The 15,254-nt window shown below is 42.4% G+C and overlaps 1 protein-coding gene across 1 annotated transcript in view; it reads right to left on the bottom strand.

Moving 5' to 3' along the window:
• Window positions 1-4,591: 4,591 nt before the first annotated feature.
• The window catches only part of LOC104277010 (pecanex-like protein 2), a gene marked incomplete at its 5' end in the record, with an annotated part of 53,956 nt that continues 43,293 nt past the window's right edge, over window positions 4,592-15,254 (bottom strand). Inside the window, 5 exons of the mRNA XM_009873515.1 lie at window positions 4,592-5,087; window positions 7,166-7,614; window positions 12,076-12,260; window positions 13,266-13,540; window positions 13,889-14,119. Coding sequence (XP_009871817.1) covers window positions 4,914-5,087; window positions 7,166-7,614; window positions 12,076-12,260; window positions 13,266-13,540; window positions 13,889-14,119 — 1,314 coding nt within the window. The remainder of the gene's footprint in view (window positions 5,088-7,165; window positions 7,615-12,075; window positions 12,261-13,265; window positions 13,541-13,888; window positions 14,120-15,254) is intronic.

Here is a 15,254-nt window from a genome sequence, read left to right on the forward strand (position 1 = left end):
TCAGTTCCTCAGCAAGAGAAGAGCTGTTGGTGGGTTGAAACCAAATGCAGATGACATGTCTTTGTTCTAATAAGTAGCTTTTAAGAAAAGCTGTGAATGACATCAGAGAGCCTCCCAAGAACTTAATAGTTTCAGAATGTCATTCATGGATATTGAGAGTATCTGGCCATCCTCTCGAGGGAAAAAGCCTCACACTGGTAAGTACTTTTTGTTAGCATTTCTCTTAAATGCAATGAACGCTAAGACTTTTTGTCTGTGGGAATGAGGTAAGACTTTCCAATGAGAACTCCAGTTATTTGCATGGAAGAGGTTTGTGTGACTCTTCAAAATAGAGATAACAGCAGGACCTCTGGCATTTGTATTTTTGGATGAATGAGAACAGGCTTTGTACATATGCCCATCCCCGTTTCCTGCCTGCTGGCCATGGTAGGAAACTGGACAGGCTGAAGGCCAGGCTGGGGGCTCACCAGCGTACCTGTTGCAGGTGAGCACTTCAGCAGCTGGTGGTTGGCTTCGGCAAAATGTTCCTAAAAGTCCTTTTACCAGCTCTTCAGGCCATGTTTCACCCTTAGGAGCGTAGCACCTGGCTTTTACTGCACAATGTAAACAAAAACCTATTAGTGGAAGCTAAGTTTAAGAAAACAAAATGGGAGGGGGAGCAAGTATCCCACATTTAATGTGAAAGCTAAGTACTGTGTTTGTGCTTGTTTGACCATAAAGTCATCCTCCTTCCTGTAGGCCACTGCACTGCCTCTGTTCTTTTCTGTGCTCTGGTGGCGAGGGCCCCACTGAGCCAGCACGGATAAAATCTCTCCTGAGGTTTCTTTCCAGCAATGGTGATGTTATCTGGGGTTAAGCTGGGAGCAGGCTTCCATCTCTTCATCCCTTCTGATATTTCTGTGGAAGAAGTGCCTGTACCAAATGCTCTGGTGGACTGAGTCCTTGATTTCTTCCAAGGATACGTTCAGCCTGCTAGTGAGATGGGAAGGTCACTGCTTTCAGGTTCTAGGCTGGCTGAACAAGCTTCTGCCTTCAGCCCCTGTTGAGTAAGTGGCCTCTGTGGCTCTGGAAAAATTCAAGCATAGCACTTGAGTCTTCAACACATGAGACAAAACGGAGCTGCACATGAAAAGAACGTATGTGTTGGTGGCAGCTGTCCTTCCTGCATCACCCCTATGGTAAGAGAGCAGCAGTAACATGGGCAAACTGCCGAGCCTGAGCCCCTTCAGGGCCAAGTTTTAACAACAGCATTATGCATCTTTGCTTTTTATTCAGAGCCCAAAGCTCCCCAACAAGTGCAATTCATGTGCAGCCCCATCTTGCAACTCTGAAGCACCTTGCGTGCAAGGCAAGTATTGAACTGCTTAGGTCTTTTGGGAATAAAAGTCTGGCTTAAAGCCTTTGTGTACCTGTAGGCACTGGTGCTGAGAATAGCATTCCTCTGGACCTGGGTGCCTTTTGGTGCTCTGCAGAGCTGTTCTGAGCAACTCAGTATTGAAATTAGGACTGTAAAGGTCAGGTACTGTTTGTAAGATTTGTGTGCATCGCAGCCGTAAACACCTCTTCTGTCATGTACAGAGTACTCAGGTCTAGCTCTACCTCATACAGACATGGGAGGAGGCCTAAGATGTGTTTAATCAATACAAACTCATACCTAGTTCCAGGTTATACTTCTAACCATCATGTTTGATTATTAGAATCATAGAACATCTTAGGTTGGAAGGGACCTTAGAGATCATCTAATCCAAGCTCCCTGCCCTAGGCAGGGATGCCCTTAACTAGGTCAAGTTGCTCAAGGCCTCACCCAACCCGGCCCTGAACATCTCCAGGGAGGAGGCATCCACAACTTCTCTGGACAACTTATTCCAGAGTCTTGCCACCTTTGTACTGAAGAATTTCTTCCTAAGATCCAATCTAAATCTATTCTCCTTCAAGTTAATTCCATTTCCCCTTGTCCTGGTGCTGGACACTCTTGTAAAAAGGCCCTCTCCAGCCTTCCTCTAGATTTCCTTCAGGTATTGGAAGGCAGTTAAATAAGGTCTGCCCTTGAGCCTTCTCTTCACTAGGCTGAACAATCCCAGTTCCCTCAGTCTATCCTGGTAGCAGAGGTGCTCTAGCCCCTGGATCATCTTTGTGGCCCTCCTCGGGACTCATTCCAACAGATCCATATCCCTGGACACCAGAACTGGATGCAGTATTTGAGGTGGGGGTTCACACAAGAGCAGAGTAAATGGGGAGAATCACCTCTCTATTCTGTAGGATTGGCCTACATATAGGCCACAGTACCAGAAGTCTTATTCCTAACAGCAGACTATCTCAAAAATTATGGAGAAAGGTACCATGGTCAAATTCTCACTGTTACTCAATTTACTTTTTCTTTGTTACTGTTTTTCATGGTCACTCTTGGAATTTTTTTCAACCCACTATGCTACAGTAACAACTTTAAGGTAAAATAAAAAACTGTAAGAAGACAAGTCTAGGAAAAGGAACTGATTTTTAAATCTTACCTTGACTCCTGCTGTGATTGCTTGTGCACTGGGCCTCAACAAAGGAGTTAGGACATCCCTTTCCTGGCAGCTGCCCTGTGCAGCAAGAGGCTGGGCTTCATGGCACCCTGCTGTCCCTAACGAGTTGTGTTCCAGGGGCTGGTGGCTTCAACTACATCAGGAACTGTGAGGCGGCTGCACAACCTTAGGGTGCAGTACCAGATGTCATGAAGGTGGCTCAGAGTGTCTTGCAGAGGCTGTGGTGCTGAGCCTTGGTCCACACTCAGCAGATACAGCAGCTTCCTCCTGGAAGGATTCATGCAGCTGTTTCCCAATCTGGTTTAGTATGCTTGACTTGGATACATAGAATAATTTAGGTTGATTTGAACTACTGGAGCTACTTATTTTTGATGGAAATTGTTTCAAACTTAAAGATGTGAAAACTGGAGGCTAAAGGAGTAAGGGAAAGTTTTTAGTGCTTTCCGCAGCTGCCTGTTTGCCCTCCCTCCACACAGGGGAGGATTTAGGGAGACCAAGCAGTGATGGTTGATCTTAGTAGACTGCGATGTAAAATCACCCCAGGCAGAAACGGGGCTGGTGGCTGTTAGGAAGAGCCCTTCACCTACCTGTGTAAGCTCCATCCTTCATATGTAATGAAGCACTTCATGAGCAGGATGGCGAGAAGAGAGATATGATCTGCCAGAAATGGTCAGAAGGGAGCAGCTGAATTCAATTTCCTCCTCCACCTCACACCTGGCTGCTGGAGGAGACATTAGCAGGGCCTAAGCTGCACTGATGACAATGTGTCTCAGCAGGCTGTATGTGAATACTCTGCTTTTGCCCTTGCAAACGTGAGCAGAAATTTGCCTGGGTTGTATTGAACTTTACAAATAACCAATTCATCCAGATCTGAAGTGAAAACAACTGAAAACAAGAAAGAAAACCCCAAAACTGCCGCCACACAAAACATACTCAGATCATTTTATTGTCACTAGGTGTTACTTAGTTCTACTACTTATAATCTTAAGTGTGGCACAGTAGGAAGCTCAGAATGCAACTACATATTGCCTAACGGTAATGAGACTTAGCTACAGCATCTCATTAAATCTTTTTTGTTAATTGGGAGAAGACAACCTGGCTGCACATCACCGTGTTGAGAATTAGAAACAATCTATGTTAGTTACAGTAAAGAGGAACAGCAAGACACTGATAACTGCAATTTTTTTAATTTAAAAAAAAAAAAAAGAATGAGAACACACGCGCGTGTGTGTTTATAGTAGAGGAAGGATTTGTTGTAGCCTTTTGGCTTCCAAAGTAGTCATGCATTCCCGCAAATCAGTGTTTCTCAAACTGTTAAAGCGTGGCCTCCCTTTTTGCCTCATCTGTCTTTATGCAACTATTAAATTGGCAGCAGCTCAGTTTCTCTGGGGGAGGGAAATCAGAACTCTCAGTAATTACTGGCTACAAGTGTTTATGGACACTGAGCTGTGTCCAGCAATTAAAGGCATTTAGCTGTTCCTAATGCAAACCTTTCAGACAACAATTACAGCCTGCTTTCCACTTTCCTGTCCTTGAGGAAGATTCCCCTGGGCCCTTTTGTAACTCCCAAGGGGGCTGTTGCCTGGAATTTGAGAAACACTGCTGTAACCAAACAGGAGCGTGAGATAATACCTAAGAGCAGCTGTTTAAGCAAAGCTGCTTTCTTTGCAAATAAGGTGTACCATATGCTTTGAAGGCTTTCCATGCACTGGATACTTTCTTTTCTCACACCTGACTTCTGTTAATCAGTGTAGCATGGCTTGTTCACACAGTAGCTCAGTATGGCTGCATGCCGTAGATCAATCTGTGATGCTGTGTTGCTATTCAGAATTACCACCTGCATAACATGTTAAAGAAAAATAGAGTTGCTGTTGGAAAAAAAATCAGATTTAGCTCTAATGTTACGGTACATGTTGTACTGTCCTTTTATATATTCATTGCTTCTGTTCAAAGTTGCCTTTTCCTATATGTTATATATCAAATGCCAATTAGTTTGCATGCAATCAGCTGTTTAGATATGGCAGGAAAGAGACGCCTTGTGTGCTTTTCACTGAGTTGTATTGATATTTCCCACTCTATTCACTCACGATTGCAACTGTTCCAGGGGAAGGAAGGTTAAACAGGTTGTATTCATTGTTCTAGAATTTACAAGAACCTGAGATGAAGTGGCACTGTGTGTTTTTTAGGACACCTTCCAACCCTGCCCACGCCAAGGCCTTCAGCTGAAGAACATCTGCCCCATAGTGTTCTTGTGTAGAAGTTAAAAAAATAAACATCTGGAGGTTGCTCGTTAAATTTGAAAGAACCTAACCCCAGTGCAGCTCCATGACCTAACTCTGTCTTTATTTAATCCTAAGAAGCGTGCGGCCGTTGTGCTAGGAATACTTCTTACTGCTCCTCGGACAGGCTCTGCTGAGAAGCGGTGTCTTCCAGGGCCATATCTTCTTGGCTGGCCCTCCTGCACTCCAGGTTCCTACTCATGAGTATGGCATGAGCCGGACCAGCCTCTCGCCGTGGTTTAGGCTCTGTGGCATCCGTCGCTTCGCAGGTCTCGGTGAGTTGCTGGAAAGAAGGAAGGAAGGAAAGAAAGAGTCAACTAGTCTAGGAAATTTCTAAGTAACACTTCAGCTATTTTTTGAAGTGACAGGTGAAAAGAAGTTAAAAACGGATTTAGGAATGTCATTCTGTGAAACTGCATGGGATTCTTAACATGCATTATTCACAAGGGGCTTTTGAAGAGGTACTTGTCACACTTTGTGTAACACATAAATTTGGAAAGAAAAGCATACCAGCAGCTAGAGGTTTAGTACCACAGATGTACTTGTGTAGAGAACTGTAAAATAATTTGTATTGAAAAGGACTTCTGGAGGTCATCCAGTCCAAACTGCTGTTCCAAGCAGGGCTGACTTCTAAGAAGCTAAATTGGGTTGCTCTGGGGCTTGCTTTATACACCAAATTTAAAATCCAACTTACAAAGAAACCTTTTCATCAAAACTGGAATGCAATTATCAGTCTGAAAATGTTACGCGAAGTGTCGCACCATTGTAAGGAGTCCATTAGTATAAAAGCTTTCCAGAACTGTGCTGTGTTAACATTTAAATCAAACGCTTCCTCCTTACCGCTTTCAATCAAATAGGCATCTGGATTCTGAGCAGATCCTTTGGCCAGGACTAACCTCATCTAAATTTAACCAGGTAGTCTTAGCATATCATCTAGGCTGTCAATGGTTGGCAGAGATAATGAATGTCTCAGGGGAGGATTTCTTCCTGACAGCTCTAAGGATGAAGTGGATTGTCCTCTCCACTGAATACAGAGGCCACACCAACAATTTACTGAGACTTCATGCCCAAATTTTGGATGGCTTAAAGTTAGATGAGGTGAATCCTAGCTTTAGTAGACTGGCTGAGTTCTTGCAAATTACGCTATAAACTGGAGAGTTGGAATTGTGCCTTGTCATTTGATATGTTCAGCTGTGCATGTAGAAATATTGTTAATGTTCATTAGAGTAAAAAAAGCAGGACTGGACCCACATGAGTAGTGTTCAGTCAACTTCTGTTAAAGTTCATGGCAAAGCTCCGGGGAACTATACCATACATGGTATTTTGGGGTAGAGAGCAAAACACATGCAGGCTAAGGAGCTTTTTTCACTTGAGGTTTGGAGAAATCTGTGACAATTATGGAAGTTATACACAGTTCAGAGTGATAGTAGCCAAAAGGTGTCATGGACTTTCCATATCCACAATCTTTCCTTGTTGCCAGTCGGGTTTCCATTTTGATAGGCCAAATGCAAAAACCTGTCTTAATTATGTTGTCACTCAACCTGTAGTTGCAGTTACCCTTTATCTCCAGTCCATCTTCTCGGGTTTCCACTCTGTATTGCTGAGGTGAGAGTTTCAAACTTCAGGAAAGCAACTGACGGCAACTGAAGTTAAATAAATATACTTAAGTAGAAAATAAAACAATAACACTACTATGTGTGTTGAACTTTCCAGGGAAGCTGGGAACAGAACTGAGAGCCTGCAGCGAAGAGGGTTGGAAGCTCCTTGTGTGTACTGTTTTGCTGTTAGAAAATGCTGAATCACGGGGGGTGCAGGTTTCCTTTGGGAAATATTTCCTACAGACTTCCTTTGACTAACCCTTTCAGTAACAATGTTTTCAGGTCCTGGATTGAATTTCTGGTCAGAGAGATGGAGAGAACAAGTGCACTGTTCAGTGGGAACCATTCCTCTTTGTACAAATAATTAACTCCTGCCTAAGCAAGCAAGGAAGGAGCTAGTTAGTCTGCTTATGATGGTACTCAACACCTGGGCTGCAGAAAATGGAGAGCTAAGTCCCTGGTCTGAGTGACAGCAAGAGGGACTTTGCCCCAGTTTGCAGTTTCAGGTGCATGCATAACAGCCGACCTCTCACTGACAAATACATCACTCTCATATACACACTAATATTAAACAGCCTTGTTTTCATTGTGATGCAGCAAAATCCAACCCAAACACCAGAATTCTGATGTTGTTTTGGAAGAGACTCTTTTTTTGACCAGTGAGAAGGAAGAAACCACACAGTGGTGAGGCCAGTTCAAGCACCTGAAAGGAAAGCAGTAGATTAGCTCATGCTTAGGACTGCTATTTTGACTCCAGCCTTACCCGAGTTGCTTGACTTGCTGCTCTAGCCGATGGACCCATGGCAATATTCATACTGCTAGATGACTGGGTGTCACTGGTGTTACCTCCGTCTGCAGCCGAGAGCCCAGAAATCACCAAAGCACTTGAAAAGCTTCTCTTCCCGAAGAGCAGGCTGAGTGTTGAGCTGGTGGAAGAGGCCAGACTGGACCTGAGCATTGCTGCAGCTCGGTCCTGCACAGTCAGCTGTCCAGCCACAGGGACAGCAGGGGACTGGGAAAACACAGATGTTGCCGAGTTGTGGAATGACAGCTGACTACTAGAAAGCCTTTGGGCAATTTCATGGGCTGATGTAGATGTCTGGATGAAAGGCTGCCGGCTTTCTGCCATTGGTCCAGAGTGGCTTGAAGCAGGTGGCATTTGGTTTAAAGCAGTGTGTGCCTGGATGGACTGACTCCTGGGTTTTCTCCTCCCTTTAAAAGAAAGATTAATACATTTAAGTAAGTGGCACCCCAATGAACTCTGTGCTATTGACAGTGTCCCATGTGTACATATTACTGTTGGCATATTACTACTGGTTTTATTAGCACAAAAATCCCAAGAAGAACAGAAATAACAAACTGCTAAACCTATAAACCTTTCTGTATTTTCCACTACAGGGGTTCTGGCTTTTGGTGAGAATAGCTCCAGGGGTTCTTTATTCAGTTAAAAGAGAGAAAAATGAGAAGATAACCTTAATCACAGACTCACACATATTCTGACACATACATTTTAAACTGCTGAGTGAATAGTGCCCAGAGCACAGTGTTGCTGTAACTCCGCTCCCCTTTGACAAGCACACTACAGTAGGGGATGTTGTATACCCACCTTAAACGGCTTGGTATAACTAAATGCAAAAATAACATCAAAAATCCATGAGTTAAAACTATAGCACATTAAAAAGAATGCATATGGGGAAAGAGAATTTAAGAATTCAACCAAGTGGCAGGCTAGAGCATTCAAGCCACAAGACAGTTTTTAAGATTAATATTAAACTATATCTGAGTTTCAAGAGTGATATTTACAGTTTATCACACACTGAAAAGATGTGAACACCTCTTGTGAGGGTAGTCTATTGGAGATCTGGGTTAGACCCACATATAAGGCTCTTGCCCCATTTTGTGAAGCATCTCTCTGCAGCCACTGTTGGATACAAAGAGTAGATAAGATAAGCTAGTCTGACAAGCCTAGAAAAATGCTATCTTCCTGTACATATACACCCCCATTTTTAACATTTATATCAGCAACTTATGTTACTCAAACAAATAATCTCTGTATTTCTTATGCTTGCATATTTAAATAGGCAAAGAATGAAAAATAAATCAACTTATTGGCCACTGAACCCACCAGATACCTGCCTGCACCCTGGTATCTGCAAATGGCTTGCAGCCACAGAGCCTGAAAAAGTTTACTGTTTCTGCAGATGGGCTCTAACCCAGGCTTACATAGCAAATACCCTGTCATGCAAGTGCACGCTTGGCTTTTTTGCTTTCCAGGAAACTCCAAACATTAACACAAGCTGGCATTTTGGTTTCCTAGCTATAGCTGTGGGGTAGAGAGTTGATGCCAGAAAATCTGTTGAGAGCCATCAACGCATAAACGAGTTTCGCTGGCAGGCGTTTCCAAGTTGTTGGCAATTATTTTTGCTTTGTTGACAGTACCTGAACTATGGAGAGGAGAGAAGCACTGAAACTCCTCCAGATATTGAAAATTTGCAGGCATGAAGGAATATAAATCTCATACTATCTTCTAGAAACATGACTGCTTGCTGAATTCATGAGGGTTTCAGTCATGCAGAATTTAAAACCCTATTTATATTATAGAGTTGAAACATGCTGTTATACATCCACAGACCTGCTTTCCCGAGGCCTGGTATCCTTAGTCCTGTTTTTCAGATGCTAAAGCAAAGAGACTTTAAGTTATTTGGCACCAAGTCAGATGGCAGAGCTGGGCCACAACCTAACAGGAGCTCTATAGCTGGACTAAAGCCTTGTTCCTTTGGCAAGTACTGGACACTTTTGCACCCCACTTACAATGTATCTTTAGTTCTACTTTTATATTCCAAGAAATAAAAAAGAAATTCCTAAGATGGCACGCGAAACGGCCTTCTCTCCAATAAGAGCCCCAAGATCTCTTGCTTGAGAGCGACGCATCAAGAGGCACATGGCTCCTGCGTGCCGCACTGCCAACATCCCCTGCACTTTGGACGTGACCCACAGGGAGCGCAGGCACTGCCGGGACACAACCGTGTGTGAGGTGCTCTGGGCAATCGTGCTTTAGCAGGGGGCTTGGACTAGATGATCTCTAGAGGTGCCTTCCAACCCTGATGTTTCTGTGAGGGGGGTCAGGCCTGGCTGCTGCGCTGGCAGCCAAACTCATGTCTGGCCTCTACCAGGGATTTAGGTTCTTCAGACTCCGGGGTTTTGTTTAAGCACTTTAGTTTCTACATTATTTTAATATGTTACCCTTTTTAAATACAAAGAATGGACCGGAATTAAGAACAGAGGGGCTGTGCATGGGCTAATGTGGCCAAACATCTGTTTGCGATTTAAACTGCCAAGCTGACCCCTGTCCAAAAGTATTCTATATTCATCCCAAATGCGGTGGTTAGAGCACTGGACAGGAGACCACCCGCATCTACACACAAATAACTCCGTCCTTGAAAACACTTAGGAAACAAAGACTGTTCTATAAACTGCATCACGAAATAAGGACACTTTGGGGGAGAACCCCACACGTTTCCAATGCTCCTGAGTTTGGTTGCACTTTTATAGAAAGCTTTCATTGCATTTCACAGACTCAGTGGCACCAGGCTGCAAAATGAAATATGAAATATGGAAACTTGATTTGCAGATTATGAGTCTAGAAGGGATTGCTGCGATCATCTAGTCTGCTGTGCTATATAGCACATGCCACAGAACTTCCTGGAATGAACTACTGTATGGTACTACTAATTACTATGACTATTTTTAAGACATGTAGCCAATATCTCTAGTCTTGGAGAATCCATCTTAACACTCGGTCACTTTTTTCACTGTTTACTTACTGTCTCTGTTAAAAATGTGCACCTGATTTAAAATCTGAATTTGTTCAGCTTTACTGTATCCAAGTCTGCTCAAATCAATTGTCTTTGGTCACCTTTTGTTGCCCAGGTAAGTAATTACAGACTATGATCAAAGCATGATATAAATTGTTTGAAAGCTCTTAATCTTTCACTACAGGATATATTTCCCAGATCTTTGATCATTTTCTTGGCTCTTCTTTGAGCTCCTTCCAAATTAGAAATGTCCTTCTTAAATTAGGGTACTAGGACTGCATGTGGTAGGCCAGCAGTGTCCTGAACCAAAGTCAGATGGACAGACATACACTACCCAAGTCACCCTTTTCATTCTGCTTTTTTAACAACAGGCACAGCATTAAGTGCCCTCCCAGTCCCCTGGTATTGCCTTAGCGTCCTGATATTTACTGAAGATAAAACAGAGTTTGCTTTTTAAGCAGCTCTCTTAAAAACCTTCTTGAGCAAGAGTCATTTGGATTTGTTCAATTAAACATAAAGATTTGATAGCTGCTCTTTCATGTTCTTTGCAGCTTCTAGGATGGAAGGAATTGCTTCGTGATCAGATAACAGGTCGTCTGCATTTTTCCCAATACAAACCAAATATTTCTTTTCTCATTTCTACATTATTGGCAACTCTATCTTTCTATATATTTGATGGATCAAGACCACTGTCAGCATTTCTTTTGCTTCTAATACTTAAAAAAAATAAATGGCCACAAACTCACTTCCATCTTTTTATCCCTAATGGTATTAGCCAGAAATTTGTCCATGTTTCATCCTCTTTCTCTTATCAGTAGTCTCTCAGGACTGAATACTGATTTGTATTTGCTATATTCCACTTCCTTGTATTTGTTGTGCATTTCTTCATGTTACCTTAAAGCCAGGTTGCTTTTCCTAACTGTGACCTTCTCTCTTGATTGTGGCTTTCCAGGCACCCAATACATTCTTTCAAACAACTCGTAATTAACTTCCATTCTTGTATGGCATGCTCAGGATCATTATTTTACAATGAAGCTTGCCATTCTGATTACTGCAGTGTCAAGTTATGAGTATGCACATGAGGATTCCTCTAACGCTAGACTCAATTAAAAGCAGCAGTTATTTTATTCTTACAACATGATTTATATTCAGGGCGAGATTTTCTCCAGTCCTGTCCAGTATCTTTAATTATAGGTCAAAATGATCTATGGGGAAATAAACAAGTGTCATACCCTTCTAGTCCTCTGCTTTTATACATAAATGCCACAACTTATTGAAAGATTGAGTTAATTGGCTTTGAAGGCCTGATCTCACAGTGATAGGTCTCCCTGTGACCCACTGCCAAACTTAACATATATTTCCCACTTGAAGGCAAGTATTTCTACCTTGTGAATAAGTCGGAAGTATTTTTTAATCTATAGTTTAATTTGAGAAGGGCTCAGCTGTTAGTTGACAGAATGACTGGCAACATTTAATTTTCTCCTGGTAACTGCTGTATAGATGTAATAAGTTATTTCCTATTCATTTCCCACATGCACTGATGAACAGCCAAACCAATCCCTCAAATAAATAGTCATGGTCCTTCCAAGACAATTAAAATTTCTGCATACTTTCACTTCTGCTCTTCCTAGCCAACAATAAACACAGGCTCACTGTGGTGTGGGCTCTCTGCATCACAAATATAGACCCCCAACAACATCAGGAAGCATGTCCTACACGTGCTTGGTCATAAGGAAAGACAAAGCTCTCCCTTTCTAAAATTAGTTCTCCACTGGACTTGAGCACATCCCAAAAGCATCTGCCTGTGTAGCCCCTCAGGTGAAGACTACAGAAAAAGCCAAGTAAGTTATGGAAATACCTGCACGCTGGTGGACCTCTTGAGATGAAGTTTGCAACTGTGGGGTTCCATCTCTGGTGGGCTGCGAGCTACTGCTCTGGCTTGAATTGCCTGTGGAATTGCTGCCAGACGAAGATCCCCCTCCACTATCCCCCTCTTCAGCGTTACCTCTCTCGTGGTGAGCTGCATGACAGTCCTTCCGCATTCTGTTTCCAGGAACACACACGTGGTTTGACAGTTATTATGGACAAAAATTTGTGCCACTAATGTAAGGTGCCCTAAAAATGTGTAACTGTACTCTCTCACATTGCTGCAGGTCTTTCAACGTTTTATGAGATGACAAAGATGATGACATGGTAAGCTTACTTGGAACAAAACTGTACAGGCCACAAACCAAACCTTTCCTTGTCCGTGTTAAGTGGTTTTGGAGCTCTGTAAGACCTCAGAACTCTTTATTTAGTGATACAATGGACTCTAAAAATCAGTTTTTGCACAAGGTAACCAAGTAGCAAAGACAAGGAATGGGAAGCTCAGTGAGAATGAGTTGAATGGTGGGAAACTAGCCTATTAAGCCACTAGACTTAATCTTGGCATTTTAGCATAGGTCTTAGCATGTAAACTGGCTCCCATGGTCCTCTGCCTCTCCTTAGCCACAGTGGCGATCGGCAGGTGAAAGGAATGAGATGAGAGTGAGTTATTGCTGTATGAAAAGTGCACCTATGAATGAGAGATGGAATGGGTTACATCCTGATCTAGGGGAAGTCTGGCAGTTCTGGTATATAGCAAGTACATTTGTAGGTGTGTTTTGGTCAAGAACAACAATTTGGGGATGACCATCCATACTGCCAAAAGCTTTGCGGCATGACCCACCATAGTTCTTCAAGGCATTTACTCATGTTCTAACATGTCACCGAACTACCCTTATGCACAAGGCATAAACAGTAACATTCCCTGGAATAAGGTATGAGTCTGTAGTGCTAAGTGATTTGATAATAAATCTTGTTAAACATGTAAAAAGTTTTGCTTACAAGCCATGAATGTGTTAATGAGTTTGCTTTCTGCTATACCTGTAGGGCTATTTTGTTATATTCCAAGTTATTTGCAATTAATTTTTTACTCACAGATAACAGTACAGAATTACTCTCTTTTAACAGAAAACACAGTGGAACTGAGATTGCAAGGTCTCTGCATAGCCAAAATTTAACACCTACCTTAACCATTTGGATCTGAACCACTTTTTAATGTTGTCCAAACTGACAGGTCCCCCCCAAATGTTCCTCAGTTGGCTGTGTGTCCCAAGGTACGAGGTGGTTAAAGGGGAAACATACATTGGATATCCCAGTGGCTGATCACATGAAGAATTAATTAAGTTCCGCAAGACTTGTTTATTGTTCTGGATGCTTCCTCTCTCTGGGTTACGATTGCGTAAGAAAATCAGTTCCTGCTGCTGCCCAGCCCAAAGCCCTCTGACACACTCCTTGTTGACCTACAGGTAGGTTAAAAACATGTGGATCACGTGAAAACGTTTGCTACTTCAGATGCAGAACTATGCGATCTAGGCAGAACAGCAGTAGCTGTGTGTGCAAGCACCTCACGTCTTTGCACCAACAGGTTTTGTGAACTTTTGGAGCTACTCCCTGGTAAAGCCTGGAATCTTATTTCAGATACACAAATGTATGGGTGCAAAATGGAAGCCAACTGAAGAGAGCTCTTTTAGTCCTCAATCCCTACTCCAATAACTACAATCAACCTCTTCATGGGCCAGATTACCTCAAAATAATATTAGTTACCACAATCCTAAACTACTGCAATACTAGAAAGATGTTGTATGTACCTTGATAACCTTGAAGCTCAAGTAGCTTTTGTGGAGCATGATAACTTTGTATTCGTCTGCTCCTTCATCTACCACATGTCTCAGGGTTAGCAGCTCCTCTCTGTTGGAGAGTACAGCGCTGCGCCAGGCTGGGTCCCCTTCGTGACAAATCACAACCTTTTCCTCAAAAGATTGGATCGCTTCATACAAAACTGCTGGGTCCTCATATTCGTCTGGACAAGTAAACTGGTCCTGGCAGGACACAAGAAAGTATTGAGAAGGTCAGGTGTATCTGTGAAAACACAAAAACTATTACAATAAACAAAATTGTGTTTTTCGAACAGTTGCCAGCTGACCCCCCCAAGTGAATTGCCATTTGATACATACTACTTTGGGGAGGTAGAACAATTAATTTAACCGTAATATAAAAAGGTACAATTTTTGTTTTATTATAACCTGTTTTCATCTCTTGTCTCCACTGGACAAAGACACCTGTAGAATGCCAGCTTATCCACTTTCGTTTTATGAAGTGGGAAACCACGGGAATCAGAGCTTTTGGGTAAGCCAGAGGGAGATTGGAATCACCTGGGGTGTTCCACAGTTCTTGTGGAAACCCTGAGTTTTATTCACAAAAACACCAACAAAAGCACAGACCGGGAATCCATCAGCGGATATCACAGTGTTGTGTTACTACCTGAGCTGTCATGCAGAAACACAGGCAGTGATAACATTCATAAAGCTATTGTGTCAGATTCTCAGATATTAATTCACAGCAGTTCCACTTTGGTTACATTCAGAGCAATTACAAATATCATGCGTGATAAATGCATACGATGCTAAATCATAATGTGCCAGAGGAAGAACAGAATCAACTCCAAGCTATACAGGGGTTGACCTGAAGAAACTGGAGAAAGTTCAATGGAGGCGAGCCAGATTTTTACAACTGAAGAGAAAACAGAGTCAGAAACAGCCCAACATAATCAAATAAACAGCCGTGACACTAACTCTTCAAACCACTCTCCTCCCAGCTGTGTCTTTTAACATATGGAAGCACTACATGTGTACTGCCATTCACAAAAGGACTGGCAAATTAGCAATGAAATTAGTCTAATCAATGTATTTCTTTTCAATCTAGAAACCATCTTTATAGTATCCACGTGAGTAAAACATGACATGACTGTCAGTTTTGTTTTGATGAAAAATGCAGGGTCAAGTTCTGCAATATGAATGGTTTTAAACGAGGAGCTAGGGGCTACAGAAAAGAAGATCAAGTGAATGCAAAATAAATAAATGCCAAGCTTTTCTATTCTGGTTAAAGAAGTTTCTCAGAATAAGACAACAAGTATTCAGTTTCCATCTCTTTTTTTAAAAAAAAAAAGAAATTGGA

This window comes from Apaloderma vittatum, unplaced genomic scaffold (genome assembly GCF_000703405.1).
Source record: "Apaloderma vittatum isolate BGI_N311 unplaced genomic scaffold, ASM70340v1 scaffold21807, whole genome shotgun sequence".
Classification (NCBI taxonomy): Eukaryota; Metazoa; Chordata; class Aves; order Trogoniformes; family Trogonidae; genus Apaloderma; species Apaloderma vittatum.